We start from the raw sequence: 23,372 nt of genomic DNA, 5'->3' as shown, positions 1-23,372 counted from the left end.
GAGGTTCAGTCCAGCAGCTTGCTGTGAACACGTCCAGCCTCTGCCATCCCTCCACCCAGAATCTGAGCTCAGGGGAAAAAAAACTTCAAAACCTCCTATTTATACAAAATTTATTATTATACTTTTTCACAATTACAAGTCACCAGGGGTCAAGAATATCACAAGCACAGAAGAGAGGAAAAAGGGGCCAAGCTGCTGAATGTCACCAGCTTGTCTGTGGGGCCACAGGCTCTAGCCTTGACCAGAAGGCTGGAGCAAGAGGTGAGGAGACGACTACGCATAGAGGTCCTCTCGGTCCGCAGAGTAGACCTCACCCTCCTGCAGGAGAGCGAAGTTGAGGAAGTGGGAGGGCCGGTGCACCTCGTGGTAGAACTCTTTGGGGTTTGCCAGCTGCAGCTCGTACTTCATGTTGGGATCATGCCGGACACCTTGGAGTAGAAGGAAGAGGCCAACGTTGACAAGGTCCACCTGCCTCACCCAGCCTGGGTCCCTGGGCCATCTCTAAACCAGAATCTGGGCCCAAGTTCTAAGGCTGGTGGCCTAACCTCATCCCCACTTTCCTGTGCACCCCTGCCCCCAGCCCACACCCTGCCCCACATACCCATGAAGTTGTAGTTCCACGAGGACTGGGCAGGGACCATAAAGAAGCCAAGGAAGCGATCCGACAGTAGCATCTGGACCCTCTCGTAGTGCGAGGGTAGGTAGCCTTTGGGGTTGTTGCCCTTGTCTGTGTTCTGGCGGCCCCATTCATAGCCACTGGGGGTCAGCTTGTAGGCTGTCAGGGTGCAGGAGCCTGGTGTGAAGCTGGAAGAGGAATGAGGACAGAGTCAGAGCTCAGGCCACCATTCTGGGTCCTGGCCCGCAAAGCCTCCCATCACCCTTCCTCCAAAGGGGGTGCAAGCCCACCTGCAGGTGATGATAATGGTCTTCTCGCCATCCCAAGATGGGTTGTCAGCCATGATCTTGGCATGGGTGGTGACATCCTGGGGTGACAGCTGGGGAGACTCGTTGGGCTGAGTGTGGATCCAACCTAAGGGTTCCATCTCCTATAGGAAGAGCAGTGGAAAGCTCTTTAGGGCCCAGGAATCCCACCCATTAGAGTAAAACCTCTGCCTTCCCTCCACCCCCCCGAGAGCAGGAGGCCGCAGCTCTCCCACTTCCTCCACTAACCTTGAGGTACTCGTGCTGGGGCAGCTGGCCAGGCAGGTGCACAGTCTGGTGAGTGCCCCACTGTGGTACCATCACGATGCAGCGGATCTCCTTCACCTGGGGGTTATCTGGTGGGCTCACCCCATACAGGTATCCTGCAATCTGGAGACAAGGGGGTCAGGAACCAAAGAGATTCTTAGTACCAGCTGAATTCCCTTCTCCAGGAACAAGGTCAGAGTTCCCCAAAATGTGGCCAGAATCTCCTCCATCAAAAAAGCCTGGGGGTGCTTATTCAAAATGTTAAACATGGACCTCATCTCAGATTTAATCACATCAGAATCTTGAGTGGGGTCCAGGAATCGGCTCACACAGGAATGGGTGCTCACACATTTCCCAGTTGATTATTTAAGTAATTTAAGTACAGTATCCATAAATGAGCACACAAGCACACAGCTCAGGCATTCAACAAGCTGTACACATCTTTAAACCCAGCACTCCGCAGCACTTTTTCCACCTTCGGTTTCGCCTCAAAACTACCTTCAAACTCTTTGCCCAATCTTTTAGTTATCTTTTATTTCTTCCTGTTTTTGTCTTTTGTGGTATTCTTTGTCACACACAAGTTAATCATTTTGATGATGGTTTTCTGTTATGTATCTTATTTAAGATTATTCCATCACTAAGACAATAAATATTTTCTTCTAATACTCTACTAGAGTTTAGTATTTTACATCCAGATTTTTATTCCACCTGGATTTTACTTCTGTAAGTGCTACAAAGTAGGAATCAAGTCTTCCTTTGATGATTATTTCAATATCATAAAACACACTTAATCCCACAGATGAAGTGGAATCCTCAAGTGATACAACTGATGTATTGTATACACATGAATCTGACTATATGATACTTCTTTCCAATAACTTCTAGGCCAATCACACATTCTCCTCTCAATTACCATAGCTTTAATAATGCTTTGGTATCTGGTGGGGGCCAAAACATTCTTCCCTGTTTTGGCTATCCTTACATATACTTTACTCATCCATGAATTTCAAAACCATCACCTCCAGTTCCAGGAAGTCTCAGGTGAGTTTTAGGATCATAAATGCTTAGTACACACTGTGGCCTAGTTGGACAAACATACTCACTTGGGCCCGAAGGTCAGATATGCAGATAAACTTCTTAAGCACGTTCTTGGGAAGGATATAGGTGTATCCAGTCTCCTTGATGTCATCAGATGAAACATAGATGTGATTGGTCCTTAGGTGCAAGTTGGCGGCAGAGATGGCCCTAAACACAGGCAGGGAATGTTGGCATTTCTCAACTCAAGCACCTCACGCGGCACCAGCAGGCCTTCCCAACCCCACCCGTCTTGCCCCGTGCACTACCTGACCCTCCATTCAGTCTTAGAGGAGAAAGTCTGGGTCTCGTAGTTGCTGGTGGTGGAGGTGATTATTTCGTCACCATGCTTGTTGACAGTGCGAGTCTGGGTTGCAGTCAGCTGCGACTGTTCCTTGGTCTGCTTCTCAATCTCAGCGATCTGCTGCCGCTGCTGCGATGGTGCTGAGATCTCCATCCCCAGGATGATGTCCCGAATTTCTGACTGTGTCAGCGATGCCACATTCACACTGTGGGGACAGTGTGAGTCACACCACCATGATCCCTTCCCTTGGTCACTTATGTCCTAACTGCAAGCATGTTAACTGGGTGAGAAACAGAGCCCATGTGTACCCTGACCCCTGACAATCCTAAGTGATGCTTATACGGCAAGTGTGAAGTGGAAATACACTAATATGGATCAGATTTGTCACATCCCAGGCTGACCCCGTGCCTGTACACCTTTTGACCATGCTCAAACCAGATTTAGCAACCACACCTCCCACTCTACCTCAACAAAAAGTGCCCTGAAACTGGAAAAACTTTCAAAAACGAAAATCCTGAAACAAGTTCTCAATCAGAGTTGACACGTCAGTCACCCTTACCAGTGTCTGGAAATCTATGGACATTTTTGGTTGCAAAAATGACAGGGAAAGAGAAAAAAGGAAAGTGTGTGTGTGTTTTATTAGCTGTGCTACTGTGGGGTCTGGGATGTGAGAACTTCGTGTGCGTGTGTGTGAGATGAGCAGTCGTACTGAGGGGTCTGGGATGTGAGAGCTCCCTGGACTGCATGGACAGTAAAGAAACACCCTGCTCAAAATGGCAACAATGCCTCTGCTGAGGAACAGTGCCCAAGAGTCAGCTTGAGCCCTGAGACATGGACACTTCCTGTACCATCAGAAGACACTGCCTATAGGCATCTCCACGACAATTTCTTGAGAATCGTCTTGGCTTAACATGTTTCGAAAATCCCAGAAACCAGATACTGAGCCGCCTGTTTCACCCCCTGCAGCTCTCCTCTGTAGCCCCCACCCCTGCTCACTTGTTTTTCTTGCCGTAGTCAGCCAAGATAAGGTCCTTGAGCTGCACCTCCACCTTGATCCACTCCTCGTCAGTCAGAGTGGGCCAGATGTGGTGCGGCTCTGTGATCGTGGTCTTGTCTGGCTTCAGGATCACCTTCGCGCGGTCGTTGTTTACGTGCAGGGCGCGCAGGATCAGGATGAGGCGGGAGAAGGCCTGGGGAGAGGTGTGGCGGCACGAGAGGTTAGCAACTGGACGCTCTTCCCTCTCCTCCAGCCCACCCCTTCGGAAACTCACCCCTAAGGGGTACCCCTCACCACAGGCGGGGCACTGGCCCATCCACAGGTGGATGAGGTGAAAATAAGCCCCCAAGAGGCCTGTGAGAAAGCTAAGGCACAGGACTTTCTTGTGACCCCAAACCCACTCTTCTCAGAGTGACGCTCCCAGCAAGGTGGTTTCATACCGTGTAAGATGAGATAGTCTTGAGCCAGTCGTCGTAGAGGTTAAAGAGAACCATCTGCGGCTCAGTGGCTTTAAGGATGAGATCCCCAAACTTCTCCACCTTGAGGCAAGCCTGGAAGGGGAGCTGGAGCTCTGATCCTTTAATCACAATATTGGGGAAGTCCAGCAAGTGCACCTGAGACGAGATCAAGTCCAAGTTTAGAAACAGAGTCAGCAGGTCTCAGCCCTCTTTCCTTCTACCTCATTCACCACTTCTCACCTCCAGTGGATCCAGCATGCCTTTCCTAGTGACAATGATCTGCTTGGGCTGCTCCTCCACGGGCAGAGATCGGATCAGGGCAGCCACCTCCTCAGCTGTCTTCCATTTAGCCAACTGATAAACAAGAGAGGAGGACAGGGAAACTGAGTCTCTGCCCTCCCAGCTCAGATAAAACAGAACATCCCAGTCTTGAAACACTTATCCTTACCCTATGTTTCTACTGTATGCTACTAACTGTTAAGTACTCAAGAGCTATAGAAAAAACATCCAATTGTCTTGCCCCAAAGGATGTTTCAACCTAGCTGGCCAGACAAAACTCACACAAGCTAGTGCTTGATTATACACACACTATGTCAGGGACAAAAGAAATTAAGGCTAAAGGTCACAAAATGTTGCACAAAGAAAGAAGTCTTGAGGAATGAGTAAGACAGTGATTAACAGAGCTAAGAGAAGAGTTCATGCTAGCAAAGCCACAGAGGCGGAGATGTTCACCAGGGTTTGGGATACCAGGATCCTGGACTGACTGCCAGAGGGCACATGCTACAGAGGATGAGAAACTGTGGCTAGACAAATGACAGCCTACCTAGATATGAAGTACCTAGAAAACCAAAGCGTTAACTCAGCAAGATGTAAGGGGTTACCAAAGGCTTTGAGGTAGAGAAGAGATTTGGAGAAACCGACATTTTAAGAGTGTCTGCTCCCTTTAGAAAGATGATTTTTCATAGCCCTCTTCAAGATAGGTTAGAGACACAAGATTCATGAAGCAGAGAGCCCAGTTAGTAGGTGATGATGGACCTCAATTATTCTTGGACTTCTTACAAGAAGAACACTTCCCAAGTTAAGTAATTCAGGGGGAAAAGTGTAAATGAGATACCCTCAAACTTGGAAAGAGAGAAATACGGAGATTCTATCTCACACATCCACCCAATACCAAAGAATAAGAGGCAGCAAGGTTCTACAGCCTCTCTACCCTTTAACAGGCTCACCTGTCCCAAACGCTTCTGTCCAGCCCACACAGATGTGTGAATTATCTTGAGAAACAGCTGCCCTGTGCGTGGGTTGAAGATGAAGATGGCCCCATTGATGGGCTTGGTGGTCAAGTTCCCTTCAAAGGTCTAAAGAATGATTACATCAGTTAGCACAGTCTAGACACAATCAGCCTGCCTTCCTTCCAGTACGCACACACTTGTCCAGTCACCCTCCCATAGGCACATACAAAGTCCCACACCCTCACACGCGTCTAACTCTCACCTTATGGATAGTCACTCTGTAGACATTGGTGTCATCCACAAACCAGATAATCTGGTTGGAGAAGAGCTCACCGTAGTTCTGCGAGGACAGATAGGGCTCAGTGGGCTCAGAAGAATAGAGCTGCAGCCCCTTACGGATCCGTTCACGTAACACATACAAGGCAGGGTTTGCCTTCATGATCTTGGCCATGGCCTGCTGTATGAGAGGCTTGCTGCCAGGGAACCAGTTTCCATAGGCACTGTGAAGGGGAAAGAGGCAAGAAAGATTAAGACCAGACTAGAAGTCCCAGGAACAAGGCAAAATGCAACTACAGAGGAAGAAAAGACTGTTCGCCAGGCTGAGATGAAAGTGTCTGCTCATGTACACAGAGGCGAGGAAGAGTCAGTGACCCAGATGAGCAAACCAGCAAACCTCAGCCTCACCTGGGCAAACCAAAAAGCACATGCATACCGAAGTATGGGGTGGGGGGAGGGACGAATTAGGAGGCTGATAATAACATGTATACACTACTGTATATAAAACAGATAAATAACAGGGACCTACTGTATAGCACAGATAACTCAAGACTGTGTAATAACCTATATGGAATCTGAATCTGAAGAAAAATTGCTATAGGTATAACTAAGTCACTTTGCTCTGCACCTGACATTAACACAACACTGTAAATCAACTATAATTCAATATAAAATAAAAATTAATGGGGTGGGAGAGATGTTCAAGAGGGAGGGGCCATATGATACACCTATGACCAATTCATGTTGATGAATGGCAGAAACTAACACAATGTTGTAAAGCAGTTATCCATCAGCTAAAAATAAATAATTCTTAAAAATTAAAACAAAGTATGGGGCTGAGGAAAAACACATGCTTTTGAGCCTCAACTTACCTATGCAGGTTATATGCCAGGTCAATAGCAATGAGCACACCAGTGGGCGAAGGGTAGATACTCATGTTGTCTGTGGTGTAGTCCAAGAACTTGGCCCGGGCATAACGCTCAATGTCATGGGAATCGTAGTCCCCCCAGCGCAACTGTATATCAATCCAATACTTCTGAGTGGTGGTGCTATCCATCACATCCCTGAAAGTGGAGAGGGGTCAGGAGTCTAGGCTTCCAGGAAGACACTGGTACAACCAATATCCCCAGAACACCAAGAACTCTCAATCGCTCTGTCTACATCTTAAAACCAACCCCTCTCCTATTCTAGATCAGCAAGATGCACCAATCAGCAGACCTGGCTGAAGGTGTTGACAGAATCAGGGGGTAGCATGGGCTTCTAATTATACAGAAAGGCAGCCAGGGACAATTTCAAAAGTAGTGCTGCTAAAACAGTAAAATGAAGGTTCCCAGATGCTCAGGGCCCTGTCAGAAGGCACTTACTTAGAGTCGGCCAGCAATGAGGGCCGGGAGACATTCCACTTATAGGATGCAAACAGCAGGATATCTGCACAGGAAGAATTCATCTTATAGGACTTTCGGGGGTGGATTGTCTCCTTCTGAACTGTCTCGATCTCCAGTGCATCCAGTTCCTGATCAAACACCTGGAGGCGAAGGTGGAAAGGTTATGACTGATTATGGAAGCCCACTTGGCATGGGGGCTGACAGACTGAAGATAATGGGGCAGCTGGGACCACAACAGAAGTCTCATCCTCAGAGCTCCGAGGGTGGATTTCCACACCCAAAAGAGAGAGCAAGCAGACTGGACTTTCCGTGGCATCCTTCCCCCTCATTCAGGCGCACCTGACACAAGTCCATAACGATGCTCTCGTGGATCTTCTGCCACAAGTGAGCTCGGAAGATCTGGATGAGAGAGATCTTCAGCGTGGGGATCTTGCCGTGCATGAAGATACCAGTCAGGTCCAGCTGCACCTGAAAGCCCACGTACACCTGATGGGAGGAAGAGGAGAGTAGAAACTGAGAGACTCTGGTTTCAGGAATCATTAAGGAGGGAGAAACCCTTGCTTTTAGCTTCCCATTCCCATATCTACCAATCACACTCACGTTGGCTCGGTTGATGGTTGGGGACCACCAGAGGGTGAACCTACGATTGGGAATCTGGTTCAATCCTGATCGCTGGGCATTGGTGAGCTTCTTCCACTTCATGGACTCCTCAAAACCACTGGCTTTCTCCCTGGGAAACAGAAGAGATCAGGTAAAGTGATGTCCTGCCATCCCCCACCAGAATACTGCTGACCTCCTGGGGTGGCTGTCTGGGAAACTCCGCAGTAGCAGACAAAGGCACACAAGGGATGAATTCAAGAGAGCTGTGACATGTGAGAGATCACTGTAGAGAGAACAGGGATTTCCCTGGTGGTCCAGTGGTTAAGACTCCACAGATCCAATGCAGGGGGTGCAGGTTTGATCACTGATCAGAGAACCAAGATCCTGCAAGCCCTGCGGCACCGCCAAAAAATAAATCAATGAATAAAAACTGACTAGCAACTGTAAGAAGAGAATAGAATCCTCACCAGAAAAGCCCCTCCCAGGTAGGGAAGTAAGTGCCCTTGAAGAGGGTGTGTTCCAGAATGCCTTCCACACCGCCCAGGGCCTGGATCATGTCGGTACGGTAGTTGTTCAGGTTCCAGAGCTTCCCATCATGCCGCTGGTGTGTCCACCAGAAAGGATTCTGCTTCAAAACCTAGAAGGCAAGGCAGGTCCAGTCAAGCTTCCAGGAGCCCACTGCCCCCGGTTCCCAGAACAGCCACAGTCCCCTCCAGTACCTGGTACTGCTTAAAGTCAGTTCGAACACGCCAGCCCTTATCATAAGCCAGTGTGTGCCTGTCCTTCTGGAACAGAGTGTTGATTCGAGGAATGCCACGATCCCATGAATCTTCTAGATCTTCTAGGGTCAGTCGTCTGCCAAGGAAAAAAGATCAAACTTAAATACATATATGAAAAGTTCAGCATTCCTCCCTAGCCAAGGATAAATATGGTCAGATATAGAACCTACTTTCTTGACTCCACAAAATACGGCATGCTCTGCCCTGACCTCTAGGCAGGGCTCAAAGGTCACCCCTCCTCCTCCGACAGAACTGCTACACCCTTGTGGATGCCCACCTGTTCTGAGCAATGGCCTCTTGTCTCTTGAGTGCATACTCAGCCCAGACCCGCTGAGAATCAATGAACTCACTCTCCCATGGCTGTATGTAGCGATACAAATTGGGAATCAGCTGGTCTTCTTCATGGCTCATTCCTGAACGGAAGTGTGTGATACCTACATCTGTCTGCTTGGACCACCTGTTCGGGGGCACAACCAAGATTAGGCTAAAAATAAAGAAACATCCCCTTTTCCTCAGGGTCTAGCAAGATTCTTAGCAAAGTCCTACCTGAGATCAGACTGGGGAATGAGCACATGGCCCATTGAGAGCATGCCAAGTCCACCCAACTCCTTAGGGGTGTAGAAAACGACAGGGGGGAATCGACTCGGCATCTTGGAGTTGAGGCCAATCTTGATTCGTGTCTGGATCTTGTTCTCACACTTCACCAGCAAGTCCAGGAGCTCCTGGGTGTTTACCACAGCCTCTCGAAAGTATGTCATAAGGCCAATAAGAGCTGTGTTCCATTTATTCACAATCTGAAGACAGTGAGAAGAAAGTAAATTATGAATAAGTCCTTGCAGGGAGACGACTGTGGCTGGGAATCACTAGATACAATTGGCTAAATTCTCTCTAGTTCTCAATAAAGAGCTGAGCTCAATGTCATTTGGGAAGTGTGTATAAATCAAAATCACTATGAGATATACTTAACACACATTGGAATGGCGATGAGTGAGTGACAAGTATTAGCAAGGATGTGGAGAAAATACAATTACCATATACTGCTAATGGTAATTTAAAATAGTATAGCCACACTGAAACAGCCTGGCAGTTCCTCAAAAGGTTAAACAGAGTAACTGTATGACTCAATAATCCAGGTATACACCCAAGAGAAATAAAAACTTATGTCCACACAAAAATGTGTACATGGACTTCCCTGGTGGTCCAGTGGTTAAGAATCCGCCTGCCAATGCAGGGCACAAGGGTTTGCTCTCTGGCCCAGGAAGATTCCACACCACAGGGCAACTATGTCCACGTGCCACAACTCCTGAGGCTGAGCTCTAGGGCCCAAGCTCCGCAACAAGAGAAGCCCACACACAACCAGAGAGTAGCCCTTGCCTGCTCCAACTAGAGAAAGACCATGCACACCACTGAAGACCCAGCACAGCCTAAATAAATACATTAAAAAGTCACATTACAAATGTGTACACAGATTGTTCATAAAAGCATTATTCATAATAGCCAGAAAACAGAAAATCCCCAAATGTCCATCTACTGACAAAATGTGGTACAGCCATATAACGAAGTATTATTTATCCATGAAAAGGACTGAAATACTCATACATGCTGCTGCTGCTAAGTCGCTTCAGTCGTGTCCGACTCTGTGCAACCCCATAGACGGCAGCCTACCAGGCTCCCCTGTCCCTGGGATTCTCCAGGCAACAACACTGGAGTGGGTTGCCATTTCCTTCTCCAACGCGTGAAAGTGAAAAGTGAAAGTGAAGTCACTCAGTCGTGTCTGACTCTTCGTGACCCCATGGACTGCAGCCTACCAGGCTCCTCCGTCCATGGGATTTTCCAGGCAAGAGTACTGGTGCCATTGCCATACATGCTACAACATGAATAAACCTTGAAAACATGCTAAGTGAAAGAAGCCAGATGAAAAAGGTCATATCCATGATCCGCTTATATTACACATCCAGAATAAACAAATCCATACAGACAGAAAATAAGAGGGACTTCCCTGGTCGGGTCCAGTGGCTAAGAATTCACCTAGCAACACTGCAGATGTGGGTTTGATTGGGGAACTAAGATCCCACATGCTGTGGAGCAACTAAGTCCCAGCACTGCAACTACTGAGGCCGCACGCTCCAGAGCCCACAGGACATGATACGTCCACACGGAAGAGCCGCATGACGCAACACATCTGCTGTGTGCCACAGCTAAGACCCAGGAGCCGCGACTCCTGAGCCTGCACGATGCAACTCCTGAAGCCCACACGCCCTAGAGCCTGTGCTCCACAAGAAAAGACACTGCACTGAGAGACTCACCCACCTCAACTAAAGAGGAGCCCTGGCTGCTGCAACTAAAGAAAGCCTACACAGCAACGAAGACCCAGCACAGCCAAAAAGAAACAGAACAACAGATGATGGAATTAGTAGACAAAGACCTGCAGCATTTATAATTATGCTTGAATATACAAGAAAAACATGAACATAATGAGGAGAGAAATAGTTGTTAAAGACCCAAATGAAACTTCTAGAGATAAAAATTTCAGTATCTGAAAATTTAAAATATATTGATTGGATTTACAACATTTTAAAGCTTCAGAAGAAAATAATGAAGGCAAAATAAATACTTTTCCTGACAAACAAAAGCAGAGCATATTCACTGCCAGTAGACACTTACTACAAGCGATGTTAAAGGACATTCTTCGAGCAGAAAGAAAATACCAGATGGAAACGTGGATCTACATAAAGTCATAAAGAACACTGGAAACAGTATGTGGGTAAAAAGACATTTTTTCTCATTTTGTAATTTCTATAGAAGATTAAAAGACTGTTTAAAGTCCAAAGAGCAACAATGTATCACTGTGTTTATAATATAGGTAAAGTTAACACTACAAAGAATGAGGGGAAAAATGAAAGTCAACTACTGTAAGGTTATCATACAATATGCAATGTAATAGACTAGTGGTCACAGTAAGACAGAGATGTACACTGTAAACCCTAGAGCCACCAAAAAAACCAAAGAACCGTAGCTAATACTCAAAGAGTGGAGATAAATTAAAATCATACCAAAATCCCCACTTAATCCAAAAGAAACTTGGAAAATTAGTTACTCAAGTTTTCCTGGGTCTCTTTTTACAGATTTATGTTATGAAACCTTTGTTTTTCTCATGTTTAAAAAATAAGTTAAAAAGAAGGCAGGAAAAGAGGAAAAAAACCAGAACAAAGAACAGATGGCAGATTTAAACTCAACCATACTGATAGTTATCTCAAACTTAACTGGAGTGTTTAGACTACTCGTATGGCAAAGACTGTTCAAATGAATTTAAAAAGCAAGAACCAACTTAGTGCAATCTGTAAGAAGTTAACGTTAATTATAATGACACAGCTTAAAAGTATAAAGATGGAAAAAGACATCCATGCACACACAAAACAAAGCTAAAGGGGTAGTACTGATACCAGACAATGTAGACTTTAGAGCAGACAATATTACAAGGAACAAAGGACATTTCATGATGATAAAGGAGTCAATTCATTAAGATATGATAATTCTAAACATACTGGTACTTAATAATACAGCCTCAAAATATATGAAGCAAAAAAAAGCCAAAAAACAAAAAATGATGGACCTGTTGAAATACTAAGATTCAAAGAAAACAAAGCATATCATGATGCCCAAGGATATGGACTCTATATACCTTGTCAGGGCGCCAACAGCGCTGCTTCTATCTACTGAAACGTCTATGTGTGCACCAGCTGCAAAGTTAATTTCTAATTGCAGCTGGGTCTTCAGGTACATGATAACAGCATTCCACCTGGCACACGCCTTGGTCATCTCCCATATGCAGGTTTCTGAAGAAAAATGTGTCTCAGTGAGATGGCTCCCTACTCCCCTAAACCTGCTAATCTCCTGGTGACTCACTGGTTTTTCATCTGCAAGCCAAGTATGTTTGTCCAACTTTCACTAAATATTTAAGATACCAGAGCAGTCTGAATTTCAGACATCCTTTCATGCTCAAAAAAAGTATAAATTTCTGGGAAAATGTCATGTGTCTTTGTATTATAAGCTTAGATGAGTTTAATAAAGTGAATGCTATCTCTGAAGCCAAAAATAAAAAGAGGAACCTGGAAGGGGAAATAAATCCACAACTTCCAACACTCTTCTTTCAGTAACTGACAGAAATAGGCAAAAGAAAAAAAAAGACATTAAAGGACTTGAACAACACAACTTACAGAACCTAAATGACATCTGTAAAACCCAACAGCAGCAGAATACAGATTCTTTTTCAAGTACACAGGAGACAGTCACCATATAGGCTAAACCATAAAACAAGTCTACATTTGAAAAACTAAGATCATAAAGATCTGACCATAATAGAATTAACTAGACACCAATAACACAGAGGTATCTAGCTTCAGCAATGCGTGAACCATGAACTTCCCAATGTTCAAGCTGGTTTTAGAAAAGGCAGAGGAACCAGAGATCAAATCGCCAACATCCACTGGATCATGGAAAAAGCAAAAGAGTTCCAGAAAAACATCTATTTCTGCTTTATTGACTATGCCAAAGCCTCTGACTGTGTGGATCACAATAAACTATGGAAAATTCTGAAAGAGATGGGCATACCAGACCACCTGACCTGCCTCTTGAGAAATCTGTATGCAGGTCAGGAAGCAACAGTTAGAACTGGACATGGAACAACAGACTGGTTCCAAATAGGAAAAGGAGTACGTCAAGGCTGTATATTGTCACCCTGCTTATTTAACTTCTATGCAGAGTATATCATGAAAAACGCTGGATTGGAAGAAGCACAAGCTGGAATCAAGATTGCTGGGAGAAATATCAATAACCTCAGATATGCAGATGATACCACCCTTATGGCAGAAAGTGAAGAGGAACTAAAGAGCCTCTTGATGAAAGTGAAAGTGGAGAGTGAAAAAGTTGGCTTAAAGCTCAACATTCAGAAAACGAATATCACGACATCCAGTCCCATCACTTCATGGCAAATAGATGGCGAAACAGTGTCAGACTTTATTTTTTTGGGCTCCAAAATCACTGCAGATGGTGACTGAAGCCATGAGATTAAAAGACACTTACTCCTTGGAAGGAAAGTTATGACCAACCTAGACAGCATATTCAAAAGCAGAGACATTACTTTGCCAACAAAGGTCCGTCTAGTCAAGGCTATGGTTTTTCCAGTGGTCATGTATGGATGTGAGAGTTGGACTGTGAAGAAGGCTGAGCGCCGAAGAATTGATGCTTTTGAACTGTGGTGTTGGAGAAGACTCTTGAGAGTCCCTTGGACTGCAAGGAGATCCAACCAGTCCATTCTGAAGGAGATCGGCCCTGGGATTTCTTTGGAGGGAATCATGCTGAAGCTGAAACTCCAGTACTTTGGCCACCTCATGCGAAGAGTTGACTCATTGGAAAAGACTCTGATGCTGGGAGGGATTGGGGGCAAGAGGAAAAGGGGACAACAGAGGATGAGATGGCTGGATGGCATCACCGACTCGATGGACGAGAGTCTGAGTGAACTCCGGGAGTTGGTGATGGACACGGAGGCCTGGCGTGCTGCGATTCATGGGGTCACAAGGAGTCGGATGCGACTGAGCGACTGAACTGAACTGAATCTGGAAAAACACCTCAATATTTGAAAATTAAACAGCATACTTCTAAGTATGGGTAAAATAAGAACTCACAAGGGAAATCAGAAAACATTTTTAACTGAATGAAAAGGAAAACCTATCAAAATTTGAGGGATGCAGCTAAAGCAGTGCTTAAAAGGAGATTTTTCAGCACTAAGTATGTCCATTAAAATGAAAGGTCCAAAATTGTCATTTAACCTTTACTTTGACAGACTAGAAAATGAAGAGCAAATTAAACCCAAAGTAAGCAAAAGAACAGAACCAATGAAATAGCAAAGAGAAAAAATAAAATTAAAAAAAACCAAAAGCAATTTTTGAAAAAGATCCATTAAAAAAAGAGAATAAACTAAAAGTTTATCCCAAAAGATATAATCAAGGTTTTAAGGCAAGGAATGTTTGTCAGACAATTGTTGACGTGAAAGATCACACTGGCTGGAGTTATCATAGGAATCAGCCTTGAGCAAACAGTATTCAGGACAGGCAGTACGAAGTGACCCCAGAGTGAGGTAACAGCCTGAACCAAGTCACAAAAGCAAAACTGAGCATCTGAGCAACAGACCTACAGCAGCAGCTGGGGGCCAGAACGGGCTAGATCTGGCAGTAAAGCAAAGACTTCAACAGGGTACCTGAGGCTTAGTAATAAGTTCTCTGACTGTATTTGGCCCTTGGAATCACAGGCTGCATGGTTTGTATCACAGAGCACCCCAGTTCTGCTGTAGCTACCAGTGCTGTATTTCTGGTAGGGAATAAGTATGAATTCCCAGACAGCATCATGTTCCTTTAAGAAGAGTAGTAGTTTCCGGGGATGAGTGGAAACAAGAAGGAAATGACACTGAGTGATTCCATGTACCGTGTACCATGTACCATGGTTAAGAACTTCACACATGTTATGTCTTCATAAATGAGACAAATTCAATGTACATAACCTGCACATCATAATACATGACCAACTTGGAATGTAATGTGGAAAAATAAAACTGATGTTAGGACAATGGGTTGCTGGTGTTTTATGGATTTTGTTAGTATTTAATTTCTTTTTACTATAAATGAAAACATAACTATTAGAGAACTTAATGATAACTTTTACTGTATCCTTTTAAACCATGATATAGTAGAGACTGATTTTTCTTCTATTTAAAACTAAATGTATGGCTGGGGTGGGGGCAGGGGAGACAAAGAGGCAGAGAGGATCTTTTAGGGCATGAAAACTGTATGTTATTTTAGCAATGGATATGTGTTCTTATTGGCTTCCCAAGTGGCGCTAGTGCTAAAGAATCCATCTGCAATCCCTGGGCTGGGAAGATCCCCTGGAGGAGGGCATGGCAACCCACCCCAGTATTCTTGCCTGGAGAATTCCAAGGACAAAGGAGACTGGCAGGCTACAGTCCATGGGGCTGCAAAGGGCGAGACACAACTGAGTGACTGAGCGCAAGTATTCTTATATATGTGTTCAATCCCAGAGAATATATACCACACCAAGAGTGAACCCTAAGGTAAACTTGGGACTTTGGATGGTCACAATGTATCAATGTAGGTTCTTCTGTGGTATAAATGTACCACTATGGTGAGGAATGCAGGCGCAGGGATTTTATGGGAAATCTTGGTACCTTCCTTTCGATTTTATTATAAATCTAGAACTGCTCTAAAAAAAAGTTTATTAAAAATAATGTAAAATAAAAATCAAAACAAAAAAGGACAGAGAAATACACCTACTGCTGGGCAAAGATGTTTGTTTCCTCTAAGTCATCTACACATGCTTAAAGGGACTCCCTGGTGAGAGGGAGAGAAGACAGGGAACTCGGCAGGAGTTCCTGTCGGTCCTCCAGAAGCTAAAGTTAGGTAGGTTGTACCTTACAGGTCAGGTGCTCGAACGTGGTACGTTGCTATTTTCCTTCTGTTATTTCTGGCACTTACCAGAGTCTTGTTTAAATGTTCCAGTCTTATTTCATAGCCACTACTAGGACTGAGGGCGTCCTGGCTCCAAGCTTGGGCGAGCACACTGCCCGTACATAAAGCAAGAATGTACCTAAAGCTGTAGCATCAGTAATGACTACAAGTGAGTCCCCCATTTTACAGATGCGGGAACTGAGGCCCACAGTGCGTGAGTGACTTAACTCAGATCCCAACCAGTAACGTGGCAGAGCTAGGACTGAACCTAGTTTGACTCCCGAACCATTATTCTAACAACTACATCACACTGCCCCCCCTGACCTCTGGCTCTAACCTCTCACACATCTATTCCCTTGAACCCTGCCTTTTTTCCCCCAGGGCCATTTGCCTCTCTGGTCTCGACCTTCTCCCCCGCCCAATATCCAGGATTCCAATGGGGCCAGCACCTTTGACTCCCTGCATCCAGTCCCTCATGACTCCCCAACAGCCCTATGACAAAGCCCCCATCCTAAATCAGCACTAGAATCGATATACCTTCTCCAGCCCCTCGCTGAGTGCTTGAATAGCTGAGTCCTGGGAAGAGGCACTCACTCACAGCTGTCTTCACTCTCTTAAAGCCCTCAGTGCAGCTCCTTCAACAACTGAATCACACCCCCACTGCTGTGCTCAATTAAAACATCCTATGCCACTCACTCCAGCCCTGGGAAAACTGAAAAAAGCAAGATTTGTTACAGCTTCCCACTATACTTATCTACATTCACATCAATACTGACCTCTTTCTACTAGGTTCAGAGGATGCGTCCCTGTACCTATTTCTGCTGAGCAGACACCACTCCATCGCTTATCACGTCTCTGCTGCACTCAGAACGCTGCTGGCTCCCTACTGTGCACTGACTCCCATCACTCCCATTTAAAATACCTGCCCTGACTTCTATCTTCCTCTAGGTGGCGTCTCGTGTCCCTCCACCTCCAGCTGCTCTGGCAGACTGACAGTCCTTGGTGTCTCCACTCCCTCACTTCCCATAAAGCCTCACCCACTGCAATCTGGCATCTCTCCCCACTATTTCTGAAACAGCTTTTGCTAAGGTCACCAATGACGTCCTGACTGCCAAATCCAATGGCTACTTGTCAGGCCTTATCTGACTGAAACACTCTGAGGCAACTGACACTGTTAAGTGCCCGTCCCGATTCTTGACAGGCTTGGCGCCCGTGGCCCAGCAGTCGCCCAGTCTGGCCACACTGATGCTCAGTGTTCCCTAAGGTTTCAAACTCATCCCTCTGCTCTTCTCGATCCTTCCGCTTTCCCCAGATAATCTTGCTCATCTTGAGCTTTCAACCATCGCCTTTATGCTGACAGGCTCTTAAACCTACATTTGCAATCCAGACATCTTCTCCAAGCTCCAGGGTGCCAAGTTATCTCTACCTGAACATCCTATAGGAACCTCTAAGTTCCCCCTAACCTCTTACTTTCTCATCTCATTTCTCTCCCTGGAGCTTCAAGCCTGTAATACTTTTTTTTCATCAAATCTAAGAGGTACCGCTAAGAGGGACAAAATGCATACACTTATATATGGATATATTTACCTTGGAACTGAAGAAATGTGATTTCAGTAAGTGTCTGCTGGAACCTCTATCTGGATGTTTTTAGGAACATCAAACTTCTTATACCCTAAACTAAATCCATTTATCTTCTCTCCTAACTCACTCTTCTCCCTGTAGTCTTCCAGTTGGTGGCTCCATCATCCATCCAGTCACCCATACCAAAAACTGAATGTTATTTTGACTTCCTTTCCCTCTGGCATGTCACCACGATGAAGCTCTGCTGACTTTTATCTACTAACTACTTATCAAATCTGTTTCCCCATCCCTCTACCTTCAGTGTTCTCATCATTTTTATCTGGCCTTCAGCAGAGCCCCCAAACCTCATCTTTCTTCCTACTCTTCTGAATCCATCTTCCCCACAGCTGCACGAGTGAACCACCTAACTCAGAAACCTGAACAGTCACCCCGTGCTCAGGACCCTTATGGGATTAATGAGGCGGTGATGACCTCCATCATCTAGCTCTTATCTGTTCCGCCTCCATCTCTTCCACAATTCTATTGCCCCAAACTTTTTATGGCCCCACAGACACTATGCTTGCTACCTCTTCATACCTCTAGCTGAAAGAAGGCCCTCCCTCACCTGTCTCTCACCTGTTATTTCTTTTGGGAAGTCTTTCTCCCTTTCCCAGACTGGGCTAGAGTCAAGACCGTGAGGACTTTCACTGATCCCCAAATAACACAAGAGCTCTAAAACCATATGGTACTATAGTTCTCTTGACTATGCATGTCTAGCCAACTAGGCAGTGAGCTCGAGGAAGGCAGAGACTCTCACAGGCAGCGTGTGTGTATGCCTTGAACACAAGGAATGAATGAGTTACACAATTCCTGTCACCTGACTCTAGAGGACATAAACCAACCTAAGAAGACAGACACTTTTCCCTGCACTATACCCCCCAAATGTATCATGAGGGAGTTGAGATAAGGAGTATCATTAAAAAAAAATGTATCCTTAACAAAACTATTAAAAAACTCTACTAGAAAACTGAAAGCCTTCTTTATTACATATTTAAAGGGATAGGAAAGCCAGAAGGGGAGAAAATGCTACAGCTAAGAGTTACTCTAAGACAAGTCAGGAGGAGGTGATATTTTTTTTAACACACTGGGGCATTTTATCTCTATATATGTATTATATGCATTGAAAAAGAACCAGGTTATCCCCCTACGTGTTTTTACGTCTTGCTTCTTTGTGGTGCACGATGCCACCTGAGTTGTCAGCATAATGAATCCAAACTGATGGGGCAAGAGCAGAATATACTGCCATTTTTCTAGATCTTTGAGTTGCACAGCAAATCTGGGGCTGATCACATCACGACAGTGTTTAATCTGCCTGTGAAGTTCACAGTTTTGCCTGCTCTGTGATCACTAGTGATTTCAAATTCACCAGTATCACGCTGCCTCATCACCACAGCTAGAAACTGGACAATGACTTTGAAACACAACCTGATAAGAACCTAGACTTCCCTTTCTTTTTGGTATAACTGATGCTCTTGAGAGCAACAGCCAGGACATTCATGTGCACCATTTCTAGAATGGGAAAACAGCAGAAAGAGCAAGGCAACTTTTTAAACCTTGAAAAAAACGTAAGCACACACAGTTAAGTAATCTTCAGATTACTCTTTCTCAATTCCAGCTGCCTTCCAAAGGGGTGGAGCGGGGGGCTTTGGAAGCAACTAAAGAGGAAATAAACAAAGATAGCTTGTTATACTTGCTTTTTAACATGCATGCTACGTTAAAGGTCAAAAGATTAAATGTATGACCTGGATAACAAGCCAGGTTGGGGAAGACACAAAAATAGTGATTTTTGTCCAAATTTAAAAATCCCACTTCTACTCTCACCTTAACTTAGAAGCATTGCAACTACGCAGATGCAGGCTATAGAATTCCTACAGGGATTCTCAGGAAACCACTGTGAATTGATCTGACACTCCAAGCTGCAGTACCATGAAGCATGGAGACTGTACACTGAGCACAGCTGGGAAAAAAGAAAAAAGCAGGGAAGGGCGGAAGGGATGAGCCAGACAGAGGCCATGACTACTGCGTGTACCTTCGTGAAGGTGGTGGAGCCAGAGGCCATCAGAATTTGACGCACGCGGTTGTGGAAGCGCTGCATTGACTCATCATCCACACGCAGGAAACACTGAGCTGTCCGCTCTTTAGTCACCTAAACCACAAGCTCAAGGTTAACTACCTCTGGAAATGCCAGGGGAACAAGAAACAACTCTGACCACCACTAAGCCCTAGCCTCCCAGGAAGGCCCAGCTGACTGACGATGGAAAGTGTGCCGCCGTGCCTCTTGCCCCACACCCGTGAGGATGGAGCTGGGCCTGCTCCTACCCCCGGCCCCACCCAAGACTGTACCTCATTCTGTAGGTTCCAGACCCCGTCCTTGTGGGTGAACTCCTCGTAGCTGGTGCGGCACTTAGGCAGGATGCGGCACTCAAAACCACACATGTTGAACAGCAGGTTGGGATTGTCCTTACTGTACACGGACACGAAGCTGTTCTCCCACTGAACTGTAGTCACTGAGCGTGGCAGACGGTTCTTGATGTCCCAGAACACTGCCCGACCCCTGCCCACAGAGAACACAGGGTCACATCGGTCTCTTGGAAGAAGCTTCCATTCAAAGGCCAGCCAGACTGATGACGTCCCAACAAAGCATACCCTCCCACCCAGGACACCGCCCCATCAACTCCCTTTAATCGCCCTCTGGGTCCCTCAAGCTGACACTCTTCCAGCTCCCACAGCCCCAGCTTAGACTCACAGGTTGACATCGTGCTTCATGAGGCGCATGCGGGCGTCTCGGGGCCAGCACTTCTTGTTATTGTAGCCAACGATGTTTTCGTTGTTGGGGTCAGGGTGCTCTGTCAGGTAACGCTGGATCAGGTCCCGAGCCTCATCTGCTGTGAACCTACAGAGCAAGGTGAGTGGCTGAGGCCCAAGGACACTGGGATCTCATGAGGCCTATGGCTCCACAGGTGGAGGCCACTCCCAATCCCCAGGCTACTCACAGGACTTCATCCCATTTCAGAGCGCCAACCCAGCAGCAAGTCAACTAAGGTACAATAGCTGCTTCAGAAGTTGGGCAAGGACCTCAACACGATAAGACTCCAGGCAAGCCCTCACCTGAAGAAAATATGGATGCGATCAATGTATCTGCAGAAGAGACGGATGGGGTGGGCAGCCTCGGTGGCTATGTCTTGGAAACTGAGAAAATCATTTGGCATCTGAGGAGGCCCGGCCATCTCACTGGCTCGGTGCAACCCCAATACAAGCAAGTCCATCACCAGGCCATAGTACTGTACAATGAAAGAGGCAAACTGCAGGCCTCTGATGATCCCGTATGAATTTGTATGGTTCATGTCCTAGAAAGAAAGACAATTCTTAACCACAGCAAAATCCCGGGGTTTTCAGGGCCCATCCTCTTCTGCCTTCCCCCTGCCACGGAAATCCAAACGCAGTGGGCCAGACCACCCCCCACTCCCCCCAATTCCTTGCCACCCTGCCCCAAGACACACCTTGTAATTGATAACAACGTTGTTCTTGGCTGTCATGTAGTCAGCTATATTGTGGTCAACGATGAGACGCAGCAGCCTATTGAGCAAGGTCAAGTCAATCTTCTCATACATCTTCTCAAATCGTGACTCCAGCATGACATTGCACTCGCCCTCGCTTGTCTCCCACACATCCTGCAGGTTATTGATGCCTGAGGGGGGAAAGAAACACAAAGCTCTGGCAGGTCAGAAGTTCTCTTTTAGGACTAGTGCCTACAGAGCCATTACACTCCTATCCAGATCATACGACCACTCCATTCATTCACTTGGATTGCTAGCAGAGTCAAACTGCTCAGTGTAACATCAACACCATTTCTTTGGTACCAGGCATCAAGAGAGTAAACTAATTATGCTATCTGGATGAGAATTTCAAGGTAGAAATTAAGGTATCTGCCTTCCTTAGAGGCAGCCCCAGAAAAGTTTTACCTTGGCACCATTTGTAAACAAGCAGAGGAGGTGGCTCTGTGTCTGCGGGCTTGATCCAGGGTGGGAACAGGCGGCGCTTGTCAGCTTCGTACCACAGGTACTGGTCCAGGTAGGCATCAGTGATCTTCTCCAGTGGCTCCACATCATACACTGGCACCAGGTGGCTATAGAGATCCATGAACTCAATGCCCACCTGTGGGACAAGGAAGCTGGCTCACACCAACCCACCAAACACCCTGGGTGCCATGAATGAATCACACAGCCAAAAGAAAACGTGTGGGGTATCTCACTCACTTCTTTAAAGGCTCTCTGTGTAAGGAGGTGACGCTTGATGCGGGACAGTGCCTCATGGGGGTTGTCATAGGCCTGCTCGATCAGACCTAGCTCCTCCCTCTGAGACTGGTTTAATCGAGACTTCACACTGACAAGGCAGAAGAAAAGGTGAATGAGGGAACTTCCCTGGTGGTCCAATGATTAGGAATCCACCTGCCAAAGCAGGGGACATGGGTTCAATCCCTGGCCTGGCCAGGAATATGTCACATGCCGTGAGGGTAAACTAAACCCATGCACTGTTAACTTCCGAGCCCGAGCTCCAGAGCGCATGCTCCACAAAAGAAACCACCGCAATGAGAAACCCACACACTGCAAGTAGAGTAGCCCCTGTTTGCTGCAACAAGAGAAGGCCCAAGGGCAACAATGAAGACCCAGTGCAGCCAAAAAACAAATTTAAAAAGTGTGAATGGGAAAACCAAGAGGAAGCCATCCCCAGAAAGGCCTTCTCTGGACTCTAAAGATGATGCCACTCTGTGTCCATCACCTCCCTACAGGGACCTGTCGTCTCTACTCCTCACCTGTAAGCTTCCTTGAGCCGCTCCAAAGCCAAGATCAGCAACTTGGTGTCATGCTTGTAGGAGAGCGGGGGGAAGGGGATGGGCGAGAATCTACGGCTTTCCAGCCAATGCACAGTAGTGGTATACACCGCCACCGCTTCCTCTGCTGTGATGTAAGGACCGTCCTGCAAGGTGGATATGAGAATCAGCTTCCCACTGCAGCCTCATCCCACCAGGGCCAGGCATGGTCCCAACCCTGCAGTCTGCCCTCCTGCTCACCCCCACGCCCCTAGCCCAGCCTACTCCATCTAACCTTTAGGTAGTTGTGCTGCCGCTCCTGTTCTGCCTTCAGGTAGAGCCGAGTCAGGCGGCCCAGGTTCTTTTTGCACACAGTCTTGTCTACGGTGGCCCCGCGGCGGATGCGTTCTCGGTTGTAGTGGGCGGTGTTGGTCCACCAGTCAGCCTTGGCCTTCACGTACCGAAGAATCATATTCTCTATCGGTGTTGGCAGCCCAGGGACCTGAAAGTACAAAAGGCACGATGAAAAAGCGACAGGGGGCTAAAGCAGTCCAGGACTGGTAATACCCAGGCCCCTCTATGAGCCGGGGAGACCTCCCCACCTTCCAGGGAATGTTGGCCTTCCAGCAGCGCCAGGCCTCACTGAGGTGCTGCAGGATCGTCCGGGCCTTGTTCTGCTTGATCCCCTCAGGCATCATGTCCAGGATGTCATGCATCACAGCGGCCCGAAGCTCAAGGTCAAAATGTGACTCCACTCGCTGCTTTGTTACCGTCTTGGCCACCCCCTTTGAGTGTCGGCCTAGAAGTGAAAGTGGTTAAAAGCAAGATTTGTTGTTCCTACTAAAGTTTCTACTTTCATATCCGTTGATAACCACGGTTACAGTGAAATCAGAAAGTATGAATAAAGCCCAGCACATGCAAGACACAATACGTCTGAAAAGATTCACAACGATGCTTCTGAGGCATTTCCATCCTGTAGATGCTCGCTGGCCTTAAGGCCCCACAATGAAGCCCAAGAAAAGAGAATACTAGGTCAGACTCATTAGGTACTGGGCCTTAGAGGTGATCCGACAGGAAGGGATGCTCAATCTCAAACAAGGACAAGGGAAGGATCAGGAGCACACATGGCCTATTC

The 23,372-nt window shown here is 46.4% G+C and overlaps 1 protein-coding gene and 1 pseudogene across 1 annotated transcript in view; both read right to left on the bottom strand.

Moving 5' to 3' along the window:
• Positions 1-93: 93 nt before the first annotated feature.
• Positions 94-23,372, bottom strand: part of PRPF8 (pre-mRNA processing factor 8) — a 32,368-nt gene continuing 9,089 nt past the window's right edge. Inside the window, exons 15-43 of the mRNA XM_055576957.1 lie at positions 22,840-23,036; positions 22,533-22,739; positions 22,241-22,404; positions 21,684-21,810; positions 21,390-21,582; positions 20,928-21,115; positions 20,536-20,774; positions 20,174-20,320; positions 19,771-19,981; positions 19,457-19,573; positions 8,837-9,084; positions 8,568-8,747; positions 8,231-8,366; positions 7,979-8,148; positions 7,512-7,641; positions 7,251-7,397; positions 6,891-7,051; positions 6,399-6,590; positions 5,513-5,750; positions 5,248-5,376; positions 4,262-4,375; positions 4,004-4,177; positions 3,563-3,756; positions 2,532-2,771; positions 2,292-2,433; positions 1,171-1,311; positions 907-1,046; positions 602-804; positions 94-428 (exon numbers count right to left, since the gene is read on the bottom strand). Coding sequence (XP_055432932.1) covers positions 274-428; positions 602-804; positions 907-1,046; positions 1,171-1,311; positions 2,292-2,433; positions 2,532-2,771; positions 3,563-3,756; positions 4,004-4,177; positions 4,262-4,375; positions 5,248-5,376; positions 5,513-5,750; positions 6,399-6,590; positions 6,891-7,051; positions 7,251-7,397; positions 7,512-7,641; positions 7,979-8,148; positions 8,231-8,366; positions 8,568-8,747; positions 8,837-9,084; positions 19,457-19,573; positions 19,771-19,981; positions 20,174-20,320; positions 20,536-20,774; positions 20,928-21,115; positions 21,390-21,582; positions 21,684-21,810; positions 22,241-22,404; positions 22,533-22,739; positions 22,840-23,036 — 5,024 coding nt within the window. The 3' untranslated portion in view covers positions 94-273. The remainder of the gene's footprint in view (positions 429-601; positions 805-906; positions 1,047-1,170; positions 1,312-2,291; positions 2,434-2,531; positions 2,772-3,562; positions 3,757-4,003; positions 4,178-4,261; positions 4,376-5,247; positions 5,377-5,512; positions 5,751-6,398; positions 6,591-6,890; positions 7,052-7,250; positions 7,398-7,511; positions 7,642-7,978; positions 8,149-8,230; positions 8,367-8,567; positions 8,748-8,836; positions 9,085-19,456; positions 19,574-19,770; positions 19,982-20,173; positions 20,321-20,535; positions 20,775-20,927; positions 21,116-21,389; positions 21,583-21,683; positions 21,811-22,240; positions 22,405-22,532; positions 22,740-22,839; positions 23,037-23,372) is intronic.
• LOC129649496 (40S ribosomal protein S15a-like) lies at positions 16,223-19,445 on the bottom strand (annotated as a pseudogene).

This window comes from Bubalus kerabau, chromosome 4, assembly GCF_029407905.1.
Source record: "Bubalus kerabau isolate K-KA32 ecotype Philippines breed swamp buffalo chromosome 4, PCC_UOA_SB_1v2, whole genome shotgun sequence".
Taxonomy (NCBI): Eukaryota; Metazoa; Chordata; class Mammalia; order Artiodactyla; family Bovidae; genus Bubalus; species Bubalus kerabau.
This window is presented reverse-complemented; position numbering and strand designations above follow the sequence as displayed.